The 23,736-nt window shown below is 46.4% G+C and overlaps 1 protein-coding gene across 1 annotated transcript; it reads right to left on the bottom strand.

The window, feature by feature from the left end:
• Positions 1-2,330: 2,330 nt before the first annotated feature.
• Positions 2,331-20,157, bottom strand: Uba1 (ubiquitin like modifier activating enzyme 1). The gene is made up of 26 exons (XM_028776095.1): positions 19,938-20,157; positions 15,135-15,251; positions 14,948-15,006; positions 14,681-14,849; positions 14,459-14,593; positions 13,439-13,545; positions 13,089-13,179; positions 12,850-12,982; positions 12,241-12,338; positions 11,630-11,776; positions 11,323-11,499; positions 11,125-11,229; positions 10,957-11,037; positions 10,504-10,659; positions 9,519-9,684; positions 9,194-9,390; positions 6,637-6,701; positions 6,210-6,405; positions 5,527-5,601; positions 5,219-5,408; positions 4,159-4,247; positions 3,836-3,928; positions 3,523-3,714; positions 3,047-3,148; positions 2,841-2,941; positions 2,331-2,659 (listed from the first exon to the last, which is right to left on the bottom strand). The coding sequence occupies exons 2-26, from the start codon at positions 15,249-15,251 to the stop codon at positions 2,524-2,526; spliced, it is 3,177 nt and encodes a 1,058-aa protein (XP_028631928.1). The 5' UTR covers positions 19,938-20,157; the 3' UTR covers positions 2,331-2,523.
• Positions 20,158-23,736: the final 3,579 nt, after the last annotated feature.

Here is a 23,736-nt window from a genome sequence, read left to right as displayed (position 1 = left end):
AGAGAGGAGAGAGGAGAGAGGGAGGTTAAAAAAATGTATAGGCCAGGCATGGTGGTGCAACCCTTTAATCCCAGCACTCTTAAGAGGCAGAGACAGTTCTGTGACCCAGGTTCAGTTCCCAGCACCTGTATGGCAGCTCACAACTGTCTGTAACTCCTGTTCCAGAGGATCTGATTCCCTTATCCATGAAGGAAAAACATCAACGTACATTTAAAAAATTGCAAGTATAACTGTACATATTTGTGCCTTATGTCCAGACCAGAAGAGGCCATGAGACTCCTGAACTTGAGTTATGGTTATGAACAGAAATTCAGGTGCTGGAAGCCAAACCCAAGTCCTCTGGAAGAGCATCTATCCAGCCCCTCAACTTTTACCTTAGCTGTATTTATTGTCTATTCTAAGTTTCATAAGCTTTAGGATGCTAATATGTACCAAATACCAATAATAGTGCCTGGCAGTCAACACTAAACAAATGGTTGAATAATTTTATGGCAAATAGTTGCAAGTCTGCTGGATACAGGGGGCCCAATGGTGATCCAACCCTGGCTTTGCTGAGCCCTGTTTCCTATCAGTCTGCTTTTGTAATGGTGTACACACAACACTAAAAGAGTATGCATGGTAGTGATCTAAGACATGGTCAGAATTATGGGGTAACTGGTTGTTTTAAATCTTTTGGTTTTAAAGGAGAGTCTCATGTAGTCCAGGCTGGCCTTGAACTTCTGATTCTCCTCCAGTGTGCTGGGACTAGAGACATGAACCACGTCTAACTTCTGAAGCTGGTTTCGATGGACAAGGGTGTCAGATACCAGTAAAGTATCAAGGGAATTCAGGAGCAGTGGTGGTAAAGAGGCCAAAATGTCTAGAGAATCAGCTGCAATGAGAGAGTAGAGAACAAAGGATGCAGTATGCCCTTGAAGGAGCTGAGATGTGAAAACCAGTACACAGAATGTTCTATGTAGTGCTTGCTTGTAATGGGGGGAGACAATGGGCAGATGTCAGGTGTCTTCTTGGAGAAGTAACAGCAATCAAGTGCCGACAGTGGGAAAACTTCCCCACTCATCCTGAACAGTTATCACTATGAGACACCAGAAGCAAATTGCCTCTGTCACTCAAAGTGGCATGGTGGGAGACTATAAAGGAACTATATGGAAGAATAAGGTGAATCCAACAGATCAAGCCAAGAAAAAAAAAAGTATAGGCAGAGATAGGCAAGAGCATACACTGTGCCTAGGGCCAGGAGCTGGCTCGGAAAGTAGCTGTGGGGACAGGCTGTGATGGGAATTAGGCCAAGTTTGGGGACAGGATGAACTATTTCACTAAAGTGGAAAAGGGTCATACTCCTAAGTAAGACAGAGAAACTGGCTTCCAGCTATGTTGGAGACAGAAATCAATGAAGGAAAAACATCCATCATGGCCAACCAGGTTGGTGTTTCCAACTGTTTGGCACTCTCAGCTAAAACAAGGATGGTGCACAGCTGCTGTAGGCTTGATAGAACTGTTGATAAGCTTCCTGCTACTATCTGCACTAACCAATTATTCCTTGGCCCCAGAGCCAGCTCTTCTCTGGAAGGTAGGAGGTCCAGGTACCTCCTAGGGGGATATATGGGCAGACTGACGGAGAAAAGAACACTTTCTTCTCCAGATATCCTTAGCCAAGTATGTCCATAAAAACTGCTGTGTGCCTCATGACATTAGTGTTCCTTAGACAGGTTGTTCAGAGCTCCTCAGCATGGTCTTGAAATAACTGTATAGGCAATCCCGGTGCTATGGGAAACTATGACTGTAAAGGTGAGCTCAGGCCTGGTAGTGGTGGCACACACCTTTAGTCCCAGCACTGGGCAGGCAGAGGCAGGCAGATCTCTGTGAATTTGAGGTGAGCCTGGTGTACAGAGCAAGTACCAGGACAGCAAGGGCTACACAGAGAGACTGTCTCAAAAGACCAAAAGGATGACCCAGAGTCTGGCTGCTTCAAACCGGGGAAGGGATCTGCCTAAGGAAGAATGCCCCAAACATGCTAATTTTAGCCCTTGTGGCCTGATCACTGTTAAGTGTGTTCTTCATAGTGGACATGGAGGCAGCTAATGATCATGAAGAAAGCAGAGTTTGAACCCAGTTCAAGTCACTTAAATCATATGGACCCATATGATTTTGCATAACTTCACTGGTACCTCATGTCTGTTTTGTAGATTACGTAAGAGATATTAACTTCCACTTTTCTCTGCCCAGCTATAAGAAAGCTTATAGCTGGAGTAGCCCATTGGGGTACTTATGTGAACCAGAGAACTCCAGAGATACTCCTCCCTTCCCTGGAGACAGCCAGGATGGCTATATCTGGGTTATTATCCTTTTATTGGGATTTAGGTTCCAAACAAGGTACAAAGCAGCGGTGAGAGGGTCTCAAGGTTGCTGGGTAATAAGGGAAGACCAGGCTTGGCTACATGGACCACTGCCTGAGGCCAAATGGAAACCAGGGTTGGAAAGGATCTGGGGAGGGAGGACTGGGGCTTAGGGAATGCCCGGAGATCAGCGGATGGTATATCGTACATAGGGGACCTCGACGTCTTCGCCACTTTCATCGTTGCAGCACAGCTCAAGCACCAGTGCCCGCACATGGCGGCCCAGCTTTCTCTTTGACACTCTGCTCACAATCTCTGTCATCCTAGGGGAAGGGGTAAGGATAAGGGAAGAGGGCCAGGAAGACAAAGCATTAGAGGAAGGGGAGGTAGGTGAGGGCAGGAGAGGTGATGGGTAGGAGTGGAATAGCTTCAAAAGCTGAGCCTCCCCACCCAACACAAGGAACACAGGGCCTTTCCCAGCCTGCCTGGCAATAGCCTACTCACGGCTGATCCAACCGTTCCTTGAGCTTAGCAGCTGGCATGAAGAAAGAATAGAGCATGGACACGCCCTGGGACAGCATTGTGATCTCCAATTTGTGCTCTGTCTGGAAGGCAGGAGCGGGAAACAGCAGTGTTATGATGCCAGGAGGGTCAAAAAGTTATCTATACACCTTGTCCTCCAGGTAGGGGGGGAGAAAGGACCTCCTTACCTTAAAGTAGTCAAGGAACTGCTTGAGGGTCATCTCCTCACCATTAGGCTGTAGCCCTTGTACTTCAAAGCGATCCCACAATGTCCACTCTTGATTATAGTACTGCAACAAGAGAGAATGGGATGTGAGGCATTCCACAAGTTCCTACCCTCCCTGCCCCATGCATGCAGACCCAGTTAAGTGAGATCGTAACCTTTTGTTCAAAGCCTTCTCATAGCTCCTGTGTCACTCTAAGTAAACACTGAACCTTTACAATGACAGGTCCTATGCCACAAGGAGAACCCTATTCTCATCTTTACCCACAATCTTCTCAATCACTCTGATCTACTGACTTTTATGTCCTTAGCACTCTTGCAAAAAAGATGCAGGCATATTTCAATTGGAACTCTGACCTAGTGACCAGGTCTAATGTAAACCAAAGCAAGTTATATTGAGATACACTTTATTACAGGTCCATCTTGTGTGTGGGCACCTACCTGGTGACGAGGTGCGGCGAGAGGTTCAGAGAACCCAAAGAAGGGCAGAGCCAAGTTCAGGAAACCATTTTTGTAGGAATCAAGTTGTTGGTGCCCCTGAACTACCTTGTAGAGTTCCAGACACACAAGGCCAACCACAGCGGCTGTGGTTGTGGCGATGGCTGGGATGATCTTCCCTGCAATCAGCTTGCTCTGAGAAAGGACCAAGGAAGATGTTATCATTTATAAGAGACTGAAGGTCTACAGAAGAGGATGGGATATAGGGAACATGAGCCCGAGAGTGGACAGAACATCAGCCTTAAAGTCTCCCGACCTTGTGTCGGTCTGCAGGGGAAATATCATAGTTTTCAGCCCGAAGATTGGATGCAGCCACAATGAAATCCATGTGGAAATTGCTGTCATCATCCTGAATAAGAGGAGTAGATCAGACAATAAGTTTTCTGGACTCTTGGGATAAAAATATCCTCCAATGCCGATTACTTGCTGGTCTGTCAGAAGTAAAGCTACGTGGCATTCCATGATCTGATCACTGTAAAGGCTTGGACTGGCTCCATAGTCCTAGATCCCCATTCTTTACAACCCTGTCTATGCTTAGCTCACCCCAACTATCCTATCCAAGGCCCCTTCCAAAAGCACCTTCTCAAAATCAATGGGGTACATCTTAAATCCGGGCAACTTGTCTGGGCTGGGCAGCGTGGCTTTCAGCTCTTCAAGACGGCTGTCATCTGCACAAAAAGAAAAACACAGCCCTTTAGATGCAAACAGTGAGGTAGAAAGCCTTAGGGTAAGGCAAAGGGTTAGTCAGGTAAGATTTTGGAGAGATATCCTAGAATCAAGGGCCAAAGGGGGAAGGGCAGAGCAGAACAGAGAGCAAACCTGAAAAAGGCAGGAAAAAAGGCTATCAAGATCTGGAGAGACACTAGCAACAGAAAGCTTAAGAGAAAGTAGAGTGATCAGATGGATGGGGTGTCAGTCAGTCGTGTATGAGACACAGAAGACGTGGTGGGGATATAGGGAAGTATATGAGCATGAATATACAGGAAGGATCCAAGGGGAGACAGATTTGATACGGAAAGGAGACAAGATGGAGGATGAGATAGGGAAGAGGGTATGTGCCAGAAGAAAGTTAGAGGGAACCTGTGGAGGTGGTGGAAGAAAAGACTAAAGGAAATATACAGAGAGGAACATGAAAAAGCAGGTATTTCAGAAAAAAGATGGGGATGGGGAAGAGGGGAGGACAATACGGGGGGGGGGGGTTACAGAGCTATAGACACATTTCAAATATTTAAAAGGGAAGGCATGGGACCAAATTATGATGGGCAACATTAGGGTAAACTCATATACAGAGAATCAGGGTGGAGAGATGTATGGATGGGAAGACATAGGACATCTGGAATGAGACAAAGTGGGTAAGAATCAACGGAGAAGACCCCCGCTGGAGATCATTGCTCCGAGATGAACAGATTGAGAAGCAGAGAAAACCAAGGCAAGTATGCACCAAGCAAGAAGAACAAAGTTTGTTTTCCTGGTATAGAGGGTGAGAGGGAGGGAGAGATGGAACCCCCAACAGATTGTCTTCATTTCAGGGGAGGGAGGTACGAAGGAAGGTGAAGTCACAGAGCTATTAGTAGAAGACTAAAGAAACTAGGGACAGATAGGGGCAGTGAATTCTGACCAAATGGCCAATCACCCTCACCAACAGAGGCATTGGCGCTCTGCAACTCCTGGTCAGAAACATGGATCTTGACACCAGACTTGGGGGTGAACTCTGGGACTTGTACTGACTGCAGGAGTGAGGCCACAGCAGCTCGGTCTTGGGAGCCAGTCAACCCATAGGTCTGGGCAAAAAGGTTGGCAGCAGCCATCACATAATCCAGATGCAATGTCTAGGGGAAGGCAGAGCATGGTAGGGTTAACACATCTGCCCTTGGATGGGAAGCTACCACCTCCTTCCCACCCATCCTCTCTGTATCTGACCCCAGGAAACCCAATAAGAAGACTTACATTGTTAACATCAAAAGTAAGTGGGTGTGGACAGCGTTTGGGTCCAGACCAGAAAGGGGCCCCTGAGCTGGTGAGCTAAAACAAAGAAAGAAAGTTTCAAGAGCAAGATCTCTGACAATCCTAGATGTACCCCAACTCACTAACCTTGGCTGGGTCCCGAAGAGGGCTGGAGTCAATCATCTAAGACCTATATACTGCAAGATCCTGGCTGAGAAAACCATCAATTCTTAGACACTTACTTGCTAGTCTAGACTGGATCACCAGGTATGTTCTTAGTATTAATAAATACTAATGAATCCTCATAGAAGGCCCTGTGAAACATATCTAACTATTCCTCCTTTAAGCTAAAGAAAGGTACAGAGAAATGACTTGCCCAAGTTTAGAGAAAACTGGGATTTGAATAAATGCTGACTCCCTTGCTCTCAAGTCAAGAATCTCTGCCCCGAGGTTCACTACAATCCTGATAAAAATCAGCTCAGACACAGCCAACAGCACAGTGAAGAGGAACAGCAAGAGAACCAGTTCTCTTGCTTCAAGGAATGAGGGATGAAACAAAAGTTTTTTTTTTTTTTTGACATCTCTTGCCCCAGACACCAGCCACATCTGGACTAATAACTGGGAGAAGCTATTTAAAGTCTGCAGCAAACTGGTTGCAAGGAAACCCATGCTGACAAACATCTTACCTGGTCGGGAGGAAAGTTGTGCAGCAGTTGCCGGATGTTGTTACAGTACTGAGTGTGCCAGTGGTGGCAGGCCCAGGTCACGCAATCGCCCCAAGTCTGTGGTCGCTGCAGCACCAGGCTGCGCTGCACAGCTTCCAGCACCTCCAGTGGCTGGGTACCAGCCAGCCGCAAGGTCCGCTCCACAAATTTGGAGTCTCTGTTAGGGAGTAGAGGGGACAGAGGGGCAAGATTATATATAGTGGCCACAGAACTAGGCTCCAGTGTAATCCTACTTCCTCCATGAAAGCTCCTTGATCCTCCAACAGTGTGAGAACTAAACATTCAGTGTCTTTTGAAAAGTATGCATCTAGCATTGAGGGTGACAGCTGAAGAAAGCAGAGAATGTCTTTGGTGGCAGGCCAGAGAGTGGGGTGTGGAAGTTACTCACGTGAGATACTGATTAACATTTTCTGCTGGCTGCTTGAAAAGACCTTCAAATTCATCCCGAGCCCACTGCAGGCAGAGCAAATGGATTTTATGGAACAACGCACAAAATAAGCTTCTACAGGCTTGTGACAGTCATCATGGACAATGCAAGTAGGAAATACCCAGCTACTTTGGGAAAGCAAAAGCTTCCAACCTTTCACATTCCCTCATGAACTTGACCTGGGAAATAACTATCCCAATGTATGTGAGGAAAAAATGCATTAAGACCTGTACATGTAGCCGGGAGGTGGTGGCGCATGCCTTTAATCCCAGCACTTGGGAGGCAGAGGCAGGCAGATTTCTGAGTTCGAGGCCAGCCTGGTCTACAGAGTGAGTTCCAGGACAGCCAGGGCTACACAGAGAAACACTGTCTCGAAAAAAACCAAAAACCAAAAAACAAAAAAAACAAAAAACCAACAACAAAAAAAGACCTGTACATGTGTACTATGCCTTGAGAAAAAAAAAATGTGTATTGGCTAAGGGTATTTTACAACTTTTTTTGTTTTTGTTTTTTTAAAGATTTATTTATTTATTTCATGTATATGAGTACAGTCACTGTCTTCAGACACACCAGAAGAGGGCATCAGATCCAATTACAGATGGCTGTGAGCCACCATGTGGTTGCTGGGAATTGAACTCTGGAAGAACAGTCAGCGTGCTCTTAACCTCTGAGCCATCTCTCCAACCCAGTATTTTACAACTTAAAAACAGGATTGCTCCAAGTTCAATGCTGGACACAATAGCAACCCTGACTCAGAAAAAAAAAAATGGTAGAGAAGTGTTTGCCTAAACCCTAGGTTTGGTCTTTAGTACTAAAATACAAACAAGCAATCAAACAAAAATAGATCCGATCCAATAATAAATCCTAAGTCTCTAGGAAGGAACTTCTCAGGAAAGTTTTGTGAAGTTCTATCCTCTTTCCTATGTATACTTAAAATGGTGCCAGTTAAACAGCCCAGTGAGAGAGGAAGAATGTTAAGGCACAAATAAGTTCAAGGTTACACATGCCCCAGTGAGACTGGTGGGCACACAAAATTAACACAGCCACTTTGGAACAGCAGGGTCAGAAGTGGGGTGTGTGATAGACAGGACTTGTCTTTTCCTACCCCTCTATCCATCCTGAATGTGTTGGACTCCAGCACTCCACTTAGAATTCTTCTGAGAGCACTACAGCTATCCTTGTGGCCCAGGAGCTTATCACATTGATGTGGTAACGTCGTAACATTTTAGTTCCATGATATACAGCACTGCTCCATATGTGCATCATATATAAAATATCATTGTAACATACTAGCATTAAACTCGGTTTTGTACAATAGACAGGAAAAGCTAAATATCGTGTGCTAGAGACAATAACTAGAAGAGAGGGAAAGAACTATTTGCTTAGCATGAAAATGGAGACAGAAGGAACAGTTCAACGTCAACCTCAGCTACACAGTGTGAAGCCATAAAAGTGTGGTATAGGTTTATTTTTTTAAAAAAAATTTTTTTGATTGGTTTTTCGAGACAGGGTTTCTCTGTATAGCTCTGGCTGTCCTGGAACTCACTCTGTAGACCAGGCTGGCCTCGAACTCAGAAATCTGCCTGCCTCTGCCTCCCAAGTGCTGGGATTAAAGGCATGCGTCACCACCGCCCGGCACAAAAAATATTTTTATATGCACACTGTGTGTACAGGTACCCAGAGAGGCGAGAAAAAGGCACTGGATGCCCTGGAACTACAATTACAGACAGTTGTGAACTGCCGCATAGGTGTTAGAAACTGAACCTCAGTCTTCTGTAATAGCAAGTGGTCTTAACCACCAAGGCATCTCTTCAGCCTCAATTTTAAAATTACGTGTATGAGTGTTCTGCATGTATGGTAGTGCATTACATGCATGCAGTACCCATTCAGGGCATCAGATCCCTTGGAGCTGGAGGTAGCACCATTGTCATTGTAAATGGCCACATGGATGCTTGGAATCTCAGGTCTTCTGGAAGAACAGCCAATGCTCTTAACGGCTGAGCTATCTCTAAGTGGTTATGGATGGACTGACAGTTATGTTATTCACTGACGTCTAATGAGAAGATGTAAAAAATCCACCTGCCTCTGCCACTTCAGTGCTGAGATCAAAGGTGTATGCCACCACACCTAGCCTATCAATCTTAAGAAAACATGACAAAACACTGTTGACTTAGATGAGGAATGATACTTCAGCATTCACCATTCTTTTATTTGTTTCGTTTTTCTCTGATTAAGGTCTTGTTTTGTAGTCTAAGTGGCCTTGACCTCACAGCAATACTCTTGCCTTAATCTCTCAACTACTGGTAAGCCAAGACATTTACCTGTCAACATACTGGAAAAAAACCCTCAAAAGTAGGAATCACAAGAAGACTAAAGTCTTTTCAGAAATGCTAAACTGCCAGATGGAAAGAAAGGTGCTAGAAGAACATATTTTTTATGCTTAGGTCTGTAAATACCAGGAAGCCAAGGGCCTGGGAAACACGGTCTGCCTCTTTCCTTTCCTCTGAGTACCACTCACCTGCAGAGTATGTTCGATGGCATTGGGAAAGTTTTTCAGGGTACAAATGGGGATGGATTTCTCTGGTGGATCCTGGCTAGAGCTGTATGATTCTGTCAGGAAGGGGATCACCACCTGCACGTTGCCCTTCGTACCCAGTGTGCCAGACTCTAGCAGTGGCTTCCGATAGTACACACAGCGGCGATCCATGTACATGCCTGTATGATGGGGGTGGGGACAAGGATGAGACAGCCCTGAGACAAGGAAAGGCATACTGGAAGAGAACAGGAAAACCTAGACTCTCACTCTTTTGCCCTTGCTTTCTTTACTGGCCTTCAAAACTTACGAGCATCTACATTGTCCAGGGCATTGGCCACACCATCCAAATTTTGGAAAAAATCATCATCATAGATGCGCTCTGTGTCAGGACCTACACGGTTCTGGTGGCTTGTCACCTGGATGTAAGGATTCATCTGGCGCACAGCTGCAGCGGCAGTGTCAGACTTTAACTTCTGTGAAATCAGGAGATGTAGTTGAGGGTAGAACATGGGTGAACTCATGCGACATCACAGAGAGCTGTTCCCTGAACACTCATCGATTGCTAGAAGAACCAGGCCCTGAGTTCAGGAGGATCCCTGGCTTAGCAGAATATTCTAAGGTAATACTACATGGCCAGGCCTGAGATGGAAAGCTGCATGAAGACCAAGCTGCAATGCTGCTGCGTATGTTGGAGGAGGACTGTGATCGGGATGTAAAGTGAATAAATAAATTAATGGGTAAAAAAAGACGTGCCACAACACACCTAGCAATAAATAAATCTTTTTTAAAGTCAATGGAAAAAGGAAATGAAAGGGCAGCTCAGTGGTAGTCTTTATAACTAGCTCTAGATTCAACCCCCAGTACTGATAAAGAAAAAGAAAAGAGAAGAAACTGACTTGATGGTTGTTTAGAAAAAAAAAGAGGGCCGGGCGGTGGTGGCGCACGCCTTTAATCCCAGCACTTGGGAGGCAGAGGCAGGCGAATTTCTGAGTTCGAGGCCAGCCTGGTCTACAGAGTGAGTTCCAGGACAGCTTGGGCTATACAGAGAAACCCTGTCTCGAAAAACCAAAAAAAAAAAAAAAAAAAAAAAGAAAAAAAAAAGAGAAAAAAAAAGAGATTAAAAAAATTACTGATAAGGTAAGGCTACTTAATGTTTGCTAAAAGAATGACAGAAACAGAGGTGAGAAAGGCCAAAGGAAAGGTAAGTATATTTTTACCAGAAATACCGTGGATAAGATAAGGACAAGAAAATGAGATGTCAGAGACCCATCCCCTACTCCCATCCATCTCACCGTGACATCCCAGGGCCGGAAGAGAAACTGTCGGTTTAGATTTGACTTCTCAATGGTGTCCATGTCTGTGACCACGACCTCTCCACCCTCTCCACAGCCTAGCCCAATCATGGCAAAGTTCTTGAGCAATTCACAGCCAATGGCCCCTGCACCCACCTAAGAAATAGGCAAGAAGAGAAACAGAGGCAAGTCTGGGTGATACAAGTAGAGAAACAAAGCCACCCCAGGTTCCTCATGCCTGCTGGAAACAATATGATAGAGCAAAAAGGTCTACTGCCACATGTCCAAGTCCCAGGGCTGTAAGAAATGACCTTTCATAATCTGAAGATGAGACCAAGAGGTTAACAGGTTAAAGAGATAAGACTCTCCCCTTTATAATGCAGAAGAGAACCCCCAAAAGTAGCCAGAGACCAAGGGAGGTGAACACTCTAGGTGTCCAATAAGACCACTCACCAGGAAGTACTTTTGCTTGCCCAGCTTCTCCTGAAGGTCTGACCCAAATACAGCTACCTGCCCATCATAACGGTTCTGACGCTGAGGAACATCAAGTGAAGAGAGTCAGAGAGAAGCTTCCCGAGAAATACCCCCAAATAATGCCTTCCCTCCACCCCATTCACATACCGGGAGGCACTTCTCCTCTGTCAGAGCCTCTTTGTCCTCTGGGAGACATTCAAGGGCATCAAAGTACAACCACTGCATGATGGGCATAAACTTTCCTGAGCAGGCCTAGTGAAGGAGAAGGAAAGAGTAAGTGGCCAGTGTTAATCAAGCCCTCACACATTTGGATACAAGTAAGAGGCAAGAAGAAATCCCACTGACCTTCATGACTTCCTGGGCAGCAAGGCCCCCAATGAAAGCATTTATGGGTGCCAAGTCCCCAGCAGCAACATAAGCTAGCTTCCGAATAAGGTCTTCATCCAAGTTCTCCTGTTTTACTGCAGATGAGGACCGAGCATTCACAGCCTGAGCTAGGGCCACCAGTTCTGTTGCATCTTCCTGGTAGGGCAAAGAACACAAGGATTTCTCAGGCTACTGTCAAGGGATGGACAGTTGACAAGCACAGGTATGGGTGAGCCTTTAGCACCAAGGATTTCTATCCAGACTGGCTGCTGGCCCAACTACCTACCTCATTTCGTGGTCGAGGTGGTCGGTTGTGCTGAGCAGAGAACTGGTGCAGAGCTTGGAAGCCAATATGCAGTTGGACAGGGCGAGAATATTTGGCAAAGTCAGTCATCACAAAGTCAGGCTCTACCAGTGATGCTGGCAAGGATTTCTGCAGGAAAGCAGCATATAAGAAGAGAAGGAATAAACAGAGAATTTGGAACTGATAGGTCACACCCTTGGCAAAACACTTAGACTACATTTCTTTCTTTCTGCCACATCTCAGCAGAGGTCATCTCTTTCTTTCTTTCTATCTTTCTTTCTTTTTTTTTTTTTTTGGTTTTTGAGACAGGGTTTCTCTGTGTAGCCCTGGCTGTCCTGGAGCTCACTCTGTAGACCAGGCTAGTCTGGAACTCTCAAACTCAGAAATCCGCCTGCCTCTGCTTCGCAAGTGCTGGGATTAAAGGTGTGCGCCACCACTGCCCAGCCCTACATTACATTTCATAACAGTAGCAATGAAAATAATTTTATGGTTTGGGGTCACCACAATACAAGGAACTGTCTTGTTAGCATTAGGAAAGTTGGGAACCACTGTTCTAGAAACATACACAATGAATTACTGCCCCCAATACTCACAAAGCTAATCTTTTTAGGTACTTTGACCTGACTGACGATGCCTCCACGGATGTAGTCAGAGAAGCTGGAAGTGTCACAGATACTAAAGGTATATGGACCTAGAGTAGACAGGGAGGCAAGCTGTCAGTCTTCCATGCCCTCCTTAAGGTTTACAAAACTCAAGAGACAAGGAAAAAGAACGTATGCCTGACCCAAGGTAGACACCAGATATTCCTTCAACCACAGTCCTCATTAGGAACCAGACACTATCTTCCCTCTGCTTCAGAGCTAGTTCAGACACCATGAGACTGTCATGTCCCTGGTCCCAAGTCTACACTGATAGGTTGCTTTTTCCCAAATCAGTTTACACATGATCAGATCTTTTGATCTGCCCTGTTCAAAATACAAGAAGCTCCTTTTCCTCAACTCAGATCCTAGGGGCCCATGCTCCTATTAACATTCAAATAGTTGGCCCTTCTTCCCCATGTCCATTGGCTCTAGTGGGATCCTAGGTTCTCTGATCCACGTCAGGCACTCAGGATATAGCTCCCATCACTCTGAACCCAGAGACTCCTCTCTTTTAAATCTCCTAGCCAGTTCCCCTATGTAAAGCCCATGGCCCCAGCTCACCCAGAACTTTGATCTCTATGGGCTGACATCCATTGAGTTGGATCATGCCCTGTACTTCTGAGAATGAGACGAAGTCACCAGTCTCAAAGCCATGTCGGGCCTCATCAAGGCAGGTAACCACACCAGGGTTGTCCTGGTTAAAAAAGAGTAAGCCTCAGAAGCAAGTCTAGGTATAAGAGTATAGAGATGGCTGCCATTGCCTATCTGTCTGCCAAGACTCCTGGGGCTGATTTCCTTACCTTGGTGACCATTGAAACCATAGCACTGAGTGGCTGCTCCCCATTGGAATCTGTGAGGACCATTTCCTCTCCAAAATCACAGAAAAGTTGCCTGTAGAGAGTGGTAAGAGGACTGATGCCTGAGGCCCACACAAGGCCCGAGGCATCTTTCAAGGTACACTGGATGTGTGCTGAACAAACTTGGGAAAACACAGCGGAGATACAGCAGCACTAATGTCACACAAGGAGAGGTGAACACATACAATATAAAACGTAGGTTGTAAAAGAGGGATGAGGGTCTTGGTCTAGAAAAGGTTGTGGGGAAAGGCATGCAGAAGTGGTACTCACCCAAATAGGCCTCTTGTACTCACCCAAATAGGCCTCTTGTATCTGCCACTACTAGCTTGATGCCACGGCTATGACAGAACTCACCCACGCGCAGCTGGTCTTCCAGGGGGCTGTTGGTAAGGACCACCACCTGTGGAGGAATAGAGCTCAGGTCAAGAGGCCAGAACTAGGAGGAAGGAGAGAAGAAACAATAATAACAAAAACTGGTGGGAAGAGGTACAGGCAGTCCTGAAGGCAGTTATCCTCCTGATCCTCCAGGCCTCTCTCTTAAAGACCTTCTGAGGATCAGATTCAGTGAGAGGAAAACACGGCAAAGAGAAAACGAAAGCTTAGAGCATGTTGGGGAAGGTAGAATGGTACTGGGCACAGACTGCAGAACAGCTGACTCATTTGTTTGCTAACTGCCTACAATTGTGCCATGTGCCATGCCCTGGAGAGAGGCAGGGCGAAATGGTTTCATGCCAAAGTCTGAGCTCACTCTTACAATACCTACCTGTTGGTGGTTCTCAAGATGGTGCCCACTCCACTACAATTTTTGAAACTGCTCTCTCTACCTTCTATGCCCACCAGGATGAGCTCCAACTACTATGTCTGAGTGTTGTTGCTACATACAGTACCTTGACCCTTGGGGACCTCAGCCCCTGAGGCAGACTTTCAGTTCTCACAGCCTAGGCTTTTTAACTAGTAAATGCCTGTGCCATCTTTCCTGGGTCCAAGCTGCTATTCTCCTCGCCTAATCCTCATAGGAACCCCATAAGTCAGTACTGTTGCCATTCCTATTCTGAAAATGGAAAGAAGAGTAAGGCCCAAGATCTAAGTAACCTGCCTAAAGTTACACTAGAAGAGCTAGACACTCATAGCAGGACATTGTCTCCATCTTTTTCCCAAAGGCAGGTCCAAGGTCTCTTATTGTCTGCACCTTCTCTGCTCTCATGAATAATGCTTGATGCCCAAGACAACATATTAAATAGTGAATAGTACCAAAAACCCAGAACATGAGTTCTTTCTATGAAAATCAAGCAGGAGGCTGAGCAATCAAGTACCTGGAAGCCACTAAGGAAGTCGTCAACAAGAGGCCCAGTGTAGGCAGTGACAGGTACATAGCTGTTGAGTTCAGCAAGTCGGGGCTGGGACACCTCCGCTCGATTTTTACCAATGTCCTCCTCCCGAAGGTAAAACTGTAAGAGACAGGTGGGCAGGAGGATAAGGCTGTGGCACAGAGAAGCAGGTATCTCACCAGGGAAAAGGATGTTGGGAAGTGGTACCTGGGAGGAGAGATCAGCCCACTGGGTAGTGCCTTGGTCATGTAGGGTGACAGCCTTGACCCCACCAAGGATGATGTTCTTAGCAATTTCTACACCCAAGCCCCGCAAGCCTGAAACAAGGACGCTGGATGTCTGGAGCATTTTCATTGCCTCATGGCCCAAAACATACCTGTGAAGTTAAAGGGTATTCCAGGTCATGGTCCAGCCCACCCCATCCAGTTGTTTCAGTGCCCCTTCCCACCTCAGGCAGACTTCAGCCTGACTTACAGCTGCCGGGAGTAAAGACTCTCGTCTATGTCTGCTTCACTGCCATTCTTCGCCATTCCCTGGAGACAGAGAACAAGAATGGGTTCAGGACAACATGCATGAGTGAGGTGTGGGCAAATGGAGAGTAATATGAAAGACTTCCTTTCCTACCACCACACCTGCCACTCTCCAGAGAGAAGATACTCACGTTGGTTGGCACTGAGGACACTGAGGACAGCACGGACTGTGCAGAGGAGCAGTTAGAACCCGGCTTTGGATCAGGCCCGGACACGCGACGTTTCTTGGACAGCGGCGAGCTGGACATCTAGGGGAGAAAGACAGGCCAGAGGTTAAGCCTAGGATACATGAGGATACTTTCTGGTTTGTTTGTTTGTTTGTTTTAAATACAGGGTCTCACCATGTAGCCTTGATTAACCTTAAACTATTTTTCTACTTATTACTGGTAATAGTGGGGGAAGATTTAAGTATTAGCAAATCTACATTAGGAAAGAAACTAGCACAGAAAGATGAAGTCGCTTGTCCAGGATCACACCACTCAAGATTTGAACCAAGGTGGTTTGGCTTGCAAATCCACACAGCTGACTGCTAAGTCATTTTGTCTTTCCCTAGCCAAGCATAAGGAAAAGGCGCCAATCCTATGGAGTAAAAGGAAGAAGACCATTGTGGGAAAATTAGAGGACAGATGTGGACTCAGGAAATACTCAGGTTTCAAACCTTGTCCCTGATAAGTATCATGTAGAGCTGTTCCCTCACTTTGCAAAATGGGTGATGATATAGCTCTATGGGTTGCTGAGATGAGAAAAGATAGACCACAGGCCCTAGGAGGGCTCGGGGAAGAGCTTTACAAAGCCCAAGCCTTTCTCCCAGTTTTAGGAATAGACAACAACCCAGGCCAATAAAACAGGCTGCACGAAGAGAGAAAACTACAACACTTTTTTTTTCTTTTGGTTTTTCGAGACAGGGTTTCTCTGTGTAGTTCTGGCTGTCCTGGAACTCACTCTGTAGATCAGGCTGGCCTCGAACTCAGAAATCCGCCTGTCTCTGCCTCCCAAGTGCTGGGATTAAAGGCATGCGCCACCACCACCCAGCTAACTACAACACTTCTAAAGTCTCTTCAGCAGGTGAAATCCCTTCAACAGGTTAGCAGTAATGATAAATGAATATTTACCAGGAGACTTCTCTGCATCAGAGGGCACACTAGCACTTTACTAGCCTTGTCGCTGTCTGTCCTCGGGGCAACCCTATGGGAATTGAACTACTATTTACCCCAGCTCACATGGAAGGAAAAAATTCATTCAGGCATGTTTGGTGACTTGACCAAAGTTCCCACTCAGAGTGGTTGAACTGGGATCAGACCAGATCCAATGACTCTGAAGTCCAAGCCACTTCTCAGAGTTAGCAAATTTCATGCTCTCAATTGTCCCGACCCTGCAAGGCAGGGCTTAAGGTCCCTGTTGAACAAATGAGAAAACCTGAGCTCATGTGATTATGTGATATACTAGATGGGATATACTAGTGATATACTAGGTGGGATGACAATATAGCCTGCTGTTAGAAGTGAAGTCTAATGGTGGTGGATTCAGATGCTTATAAATAAATACAAGATAGGGCCTAGAATCACTTTGTAGCCCCAATGGCTCTTCAAAGCACCAAGCCTTTGCATATACCCTGAGTTTTCTGTTCACACAACTGCTCTTACAATGAAGCCTTTTCTGACCCTTAAGACCACCGCCATATCTAAGATTCCATCTTGGCACTGTCACATTCTAATATGAACACAATGACAATAGCTCCCTGCTAGTTACCCCATGAGTCACAAGAGTAAAGGGCTTTGTCTAATGCCAACAATGCCTGTGAACTACATAAGCGTACTTTTACCATAGATAGAAAGTGAAAGCTTGAAGAACTTCTCTCACTTGCCCTGGCTCATGTGCTTTGTCCAGTCAGTTTGTATGGTTTTTCTAGATGAGGAGTGTCAGAATGTGGCTTTGGGTCCAGTCCAGACTACTCAGAGATGGGTGGTAAAGAAAGGAAGAGGGGAAGTAGAAGGCTGCCTAGGGTCAAAGTCTGCTAGTGCAGTTGCAGGGAATGTTTAGATCCAACTTGTTTAGGAAGAGAATTGATAACCTAGGAGGGGGACAAAGGTAATTCCTATTTTGCATTTACTGGCAGTGACTTGACATAGAGATCTTATTTCCTCTAAGCTCATTTTCTCCAAAAGCTGGGAGAAAAGGAACTGTCCTCCTGATGAGGCTAAAAGAGGCTATCTGTGGTCAAAACTCAAGGACTTGAGGACAGAGGCTCCTCCCAAGACAGCCACGGGGTCCTCCATTACTTAGTTATCGCCTTTCCCTTGTCATTGGTAGGTTTGTTCTGGGCATATTCTTTCTCCACTCCCTACATCAGACAAGATCCAGAGCCAGAGCGATCTTTATCAGCCCTTTATCTCTCCATCCTCACCCAGTGCTGGCAGCAAGGGTCTATCTAAGTAAGCAGGTTTGGGATCACTGTTCAAAAGTGGACTTGGAAGTCAGGTGTGGTAGTACAAGCCCACAACCGCAACACTTAGGAGGCAGAAGCAGGATGAAGTTTGAGACCAATCTGAACTGTACAATGAGACTTTATTTCAAAAAAAGAATATAAAAAGGAAGATTTCAATTGCCAAGTTTTGGAAAGCCCCTTTATCAAGGCAAGCAGGAGGAAGCTGGGGCAGAGACTAGACAAGAGCTAAAAATTCCAAAAATAAATAAAAAACCAAAACCAGTTTCCATCCTTTCTCCCTCAACATGTGCTCAGCCTTCTCCGTTAGAATATAGTTTCCAAAACTTACTTGGCAAAGCTGAAATAAAAGCATTTCAAAGTTACCTGGGGTCTCCAAACTGATGACTGAAGCCTGAGAATATTCTATTCCCAAAGCAGAGAAAGGCCGAAAAGGCTGAGCAGGGGAACCTGGGGGTACTCTTAGAAAGCAGAGCCAGCTGACTGAGGTGGAAAAGATACTGTATAGGGGAGGATGCTGAGGCTTGTCAAGCCTTCTGGGAGTTTTTAAATGAGAAGTCTTGACAAAGGCATCAGAGAAAATGACTGAGTTCAAGGAGCTGTGAAAGAAAATAATAAGAGCCCCCCCCCAAATAACATTGATTTAAAAAAAATTAAAAGAGAGAGAGAGAGAGAGAGAGAGAGAGAGAGACCGAGACCCAAAAGCGACCTTAGCAGGCCTTATAAATGGTAAGGGTATTGGACAGAGGTATTAATAAAGATTTAAATCTGGGTCTCTAGAAAGAGGTGGGAGAATGTAGACCCTGAGACTACTGCAGGAAGATGCTAGGGCTTACAGTCTTAGATTCTAGTGATAGAAACTCTTCACCAAAAATAAGGGAATGCACAGAAAAACGTCTTTGATGCTGACACTATAGTGCCAAGAAGCTGTGAGATTAAGTGCTAAGAGGCTGAGAGGTCTCTGAGGGCAGACTCTTGGAGAGAGATTTCTAATGGAGCAACAAAGGCCTTGTGTGGATCTAAACAGGTACCACACACAGCTGCTGATAGGGTGAAGAAGGGAAAATGAATTCCAGATAGTTCAAGACTTAAAAAGGTTACTAAGAGCTAAGCATGGTGGTGTACACCTTTGATACCAGTACTAGTGAGGCAGAAGCAGGCTAGTGGTCTCTAAGAGTCTGAGACCAGGCAAAGCCACACAGTAAAACTCTGTAATAATGATGACAATAATACGTTACCAAGCAAATGCTGGCTAGATCATCAAATGGAGTTAGGTTTCTCTAATCAATTCTGCAACTCCACAGTAAATAGATACTGAGGTATTCTACTCCTGTGGAAGATAAATGGGCCTGTTGAGGAAAGGGGTATCTGATAGTGATAGAGGTTCAGAAGTCAAAAGCAAAAGCTGACACTCTCTGAATGATGATACTAGGAACCTTTAAAAAGGATGAGGGCAGATTCTGAGGCCTGTTGTTAGATTAAGGGATCTATAAAAATAGAGCTAGAATGCTGGTCTGCCTTTGAAGGCAAAAATTGGGTCTAGGATGAGACCGTCTGGCAGATGAGGCTGCAAATCCAGAGTCTGAAAGAGTAGACGGTGGCAAGAGATTCCTAACGGAGAAGTGTGTCTAAACAGGTCTTCCCTGGTGTCTAGTCCCCTGAGAGACTAAAGGAAATATACTGGAGGTTAAGGATGGCTGATAGAGGAGACGATGCTTTAAGAACAATGAGAGCATGAAAAGGGGGGGGGGTCCCTAAAAGCAGGCAGTTCTTTGAAAAGAGTCTAAGAATGCCAGGTGTCCGCGATGGAGGATGCTAACTTAAAGTGGTATTGGGAGATCTCAAATGTAGGAATGGGTTTCCCGCGGAAAGGCCAGGAAGAGAGCTTTTTACCAGGTTTAATCTAGACGGCAGCTCTAAGGACAGATAGTATCCTGGGGTGGGGGGAGGGGAGATTCTGGATGAAAATGGTAGACAAGGCTCTTCTTTCGGAAAGGAAGGCCACGCGGACCTTTCCTGAAGTCTGGCCCCTCTTAAGCCATGAGAGCAAATACTAAAGGGCTAGGAAGAGTCTCAAGGGAGATTTTGGGACAGGTCTTCAAATAGCACACAAGTATGGACGGCTTTCACGAGCAGCGACGCCGAATTCCGGTACCTTTATGGGAGACTGTGCGGGAGTTCTGATAGGAAATGCAAGGCTCAGGATCGGATCAAGGTATGTGGTTATAGTGCTGAGCCAAAAGTCTCCAGAAGCAGAGATAGGGGTCTGATGTCAAGGTCAGATTTCAGAGCCCAAGGGAATAGGGGTGGTCCCAGACAGAAATGATCCACCCCTAGGATTTGCAGCCCCCCCACCCACTTGTCTAGTAATTCCTAGTCCCCAGGACACTGCAGTGCACTCAGACATCGGGCTGGCAAAGAGCCAGCAGGGACCCTCCCATACCTCCCAGAGCCCTTGCGCTTCGAGCCAGGTGCAGAGAAAAGCTATTACCAATGCCGGTTCCCCGGGTCGCGCCGCCGCCAACTCCTCAAGGAGCCGAAATCAAGCTCGGCCGCCACCCTCCTCTTTTTCCTCCTCCTCCTGCTGCCTGGGCCAGCTAGAATCACTGTCGCCTTCTCCTCCCCTGACCGCTGTGGTTGTGGTCTTCCCTGCCACCCTCCTTCACGCCAGCAGCCGACACAAGATGGCGGCGGCAGAGCCCAAGGCCGGAACAAAACCCTGAGCCCCACCCCCAGAAACCCGGATGCAAGAGGACCGCGCCCACTCATGAATCATGTATTTTCCCTTCCCAGTTTGGGACTTCTTTAATTAGAAGGAGAACAGCTCCACCAAGTGGCTCTGGAGGCAGTAACTAGAAAAACAGGTAGAGCAAGAGGCCATGCCCCATGAAATATGAATAAAGAATTATTGCAGCTAAGCTGTCAAAGAAATCAAGGAAGGACCTCAAGGCCATTCTTCCCGAACGTGAATTACGAAGCAAGGTGATGGGTTTACTAAGACTAGGCAACCAGAAAGTAGATGTTAAAGCATGACAACCACACCCCACACTCATGAATAATGAATGATCTTGCAGCTGCTGGGAATCGAGGAGACCAAAGCTACATCTTATTCATGAATAATGCACAGGTGTCAGTGGGATGGAACAAAAGAGGCAGGCCTGCCTTATTGCTCCATCTAATACCCAGTAAGCAAGAAACAGGGCTACTGCAGGAAGAAACGCACTCCTCTGGCTCCTTAATACTGAATAATGCTGCTGGAGCTGCTGCAGCAGCAGCTCAACTTGAAAACAGAGAGGTCAAGAAAGGTTGCACCTACCAGGTGTGGTGGGGCATACCTTTAATCCCAGTTCTCAGGGGGCAGAAGCAGGAGGATCTCTGAGTCAGGCCTGTCTGGTCTATAGAGGGAGTTCCAAGACAACCAGCTCTACACATAGAAACCCTGTCTCGGGGTGGCATGTGTGTGTGTGTGTGTGAACACCGAAAGAAAGGTTTCACCCAGGCTGCATTTATCTGCATGGTGCCGCATGTCTTTAAGCTCAGCGCTAGGAAGGTGGAAGCAGGAAGCTCATTAGTTTGAGGCAAGCCTGATTAACAGGAAACCCTATCTCAAAAAAAAAAAAAAAACTACCAGTCCCGCCCAGTTCATGAATTATTCATGAGGCTTGATGGACAGCCTCCCACCCAAGGTAGCCCCGCCCAGCAAGCGGAAATTATGAGACAATAGTCAAGGCACTCATCATAAAGGATAACCCTGCAAAGCCAGAGTGAGCACAGTCCTTGCTTGTCATCCTTGACCACTTCGGGGCTTATCTTGCCTCAGCTAAATACAGACTCACTACATGCCTTTGATAGGCAATGACAGTAATGAAACTAATCCACCTCTTCGACTATGGCTAAAGCACTTCCCCAACATCCCGGGTTCAATTCATAGTATCATAAAAAACAAACAAACAAAAAAACACACCAATCCCCAGCTCAAAAACTCCAGCCGAGACTGATGAAATGTGTTAGGAGAATAAGTACAGAGAAGGTCTTAGAGCGGTGCTTCCTTGTAGGCTGTTACAGTTTTCAAATATATGTAACTAAATGTAATACGTAGGCATATTTGCATTAATCCAAAGTTACTTACGTTTGAGGATATATCCAGCCACTTTCTGTAAAATTATCAACTTGAATGTTTCCGGGTCAGAAATTGAGGATTAAGAATAAGAACTTACCTTGTGATTGAGTAAGTGTGTAGAAAGGGTTTAGAATAGTGCCTGGCACATAGTACCATAGTATTAGCCTGGGCAGTAGCAACACTACTGTTTTTTTTAAAAGGCAAGGTTTTGTTGGGGTGTGCTAGCATGGTTCCCGTAATTCCACAGTACTTGGCAGGCTGATGCAGAAGGATCACTGGCAAGTTTGGGGGAAAACAGACCCTGGAGAAAGAGTCAGAAGTAGACACACAGAGAGGGAAGAAAGAAAAGAGAGAAGAGGGAGAGGGAAAGAAGAGGAAGAGGGAGAAAGAGAGGTTTGAGACCATGCTGGTTTCAAACTCCCCTATTCAAGAGATCCTCCTGCCTCACTCAGCATCTCAAATACTCCTTTTAATTTCACAGTACTTGGCAGACTGCAGCAGGTAGGTCCCTAATTCTCGGCAAGCCTTGAGAAACATAGTGACAGACTGGGAGGTGAGGGAAACAGGAAGAGAAGGGGAGAGGAAGAAGAGGAAGAGAGAGAGAGAGAGGAGAGGAGAGGGGAGGGAAGGGGAGAGGGAACAGAGTCGGGAGGGGGCACCAGTAATGGCACCATTAAATTGGCTTGGGGATGGAGAGCATTATCCAACTCTGAAACCCCCCGATAGATCAGATTTGAATCCTGGTTCAGCCATTCACTGTTCGGTCTTAGGACAAATTACTTACCTGTCCTGTATCTCAGATTCCTCATCTATGAAGTAAGATGAAACCTACTTTTGAGAAGTCGTGAAGATAAAATGGATTAACAAACTGGGTGTAAATTATTATTATTATCCTGCATACCCACTTTTCGAGCTCTCGAAAAGACTTGCCAAAGATGAGACTTGAATCCAGAGTCTCGGGTTAGTAATCTAGAATTACTGAGACAAGGCGCGAACAATACCTGCGGCATCGTCTCCAGCATCATCTCTGACAGATGCCAGGTTTAAATGCTGGAACCTGTGAGGGAAAGCTAACTGCGGATCCCTAAGAAGAAATTGTAAAGGCCACGCCCCTAATAAATTATCCATAGTACCCGTAGAAAAGCTTTAAAAAAAAAAAAAAGAAAGAGAGAGAGAACCCTCCGGGCGCTACTCACCTTCACAGATTATTGTATGGATTATCAATAAACTCTTGTTTGTGAGGCAGACTTCGAGATACCCCGTCAACACGCCCCTTCCGCACGCTGATCCGCCCCCTAGAGAGCAATTCATAAGCTGACACTTCTAGTGGACCAGGTGCGAAAGAGGGTTCGTACAATAGCCCCACCCCTCATAAATGAATAAAGCAGCAACCAAGGACCGTTCAGTGGCCCGGTAGCGGTAGCCTTACGTCTGCTCAGAAAGGCCAGGCAGACTGTCTTTCCTGGCCTCGGTCGAGAGGCTCCTTTCCCAGCGTCTGGGCCCCTGAAGTGTCCCCGGGTTTCACAGCACAGAGTAAACCAGCCGCCCAGACCTCATCACCTAGTCAGAGGTCACAAAGGCCACTGATACCTTCACAGTGCCACGTCGGTGCTGAACATTCCCACTGTCACCTGGTCCGGTCTCAAGACAAGCTCTCCCCAACTCCCGCCTTGACTTTAGTAACTTCAAACTTTTCTCCTCTTGGAGAGCCCGAAAATTCTGCCCGCCAACAGAGTACACATACAGACTCCGAACCTCCCCCAAGTGCCCCCTAAGCCCTGCTTCCAAGAGGTATAAATCTGCGTCTGAGAACTACTTCAAAAAACAGACTCCTAAATGCCACCCGAGTCCCCAAGCACCGCTTCCTAAGGGTCTCCTCAAAAGCAGACACCCACTGAATGCCACCCGGGCCCCACAACCTCCAAACAAGACCATTAGGGATCCCTGAAGTTGGAATTAGGGAAGCACCCTCTTCCAAATGCTGTCCAGAGGCTTGGGGGCAACGTGCTCCCGCTCACCCCCAGTGCTGGGCGGGAAGCCTCGCCTTCCTTCTGGAGACAAGCCGAAGCCACAGGGCAACGGAAGAGCAAACCACCCCGGTCGTGCAAAAAGAACCAGAGTTTGCGCGGAGCTCGGAAGCGCGGGGCCTTAGAGGGCCGGGTCTGGGGTG

Source organism: Grammomys surdaster, unplaced genomic scaffold (assembly GCF_004785775.1).
Source record: "Grammomys surdaster isolate TR1022 unplaced genomic scaffold, NIH_TR_1.0 265, whole genome shotgun sequence".
In the NCBI taxonomy this organism is placed as follows: domain Eukaryota; kingdom Metazoa; phylum Chordata; class Mammalia; order Rodentia; family Muridae; genus Grammomys; species Grammomys surdaster.
Note: the sequence above shows the minus strand (reverse complement) of the source record. Positions and strands in the feature narration are given on the sequence as shown.

What these genes read in the sequence shown, in the direction of transcription:
- Uba1 (XM_028776095.1), bottom strand. Translation starts at nt 15,251, where the DNA reads ATGTCCAGCTCGCCGCTGTCCAAGAAACGTCGCGTGTCCGGGCCTGAT. An exon ending in CACCTCGACCACGAAATGAG is followed by an intron (nt 11,500 to 11,629) that starts GTAGGTAGTTGG and finishes TTGCCCTACCAG; the next exon opens with GAAGATGCAACAGAACTGGT. An exon ending in ACAACTTTCCTCCCGACCAG is followed by an intron (nt 5,602 to 6,209) that starts GTAAGATGTTTG and finishes TCTTTGTTTTAG; the next exon opens with CTCACCAGCTCAGGGGCCCC.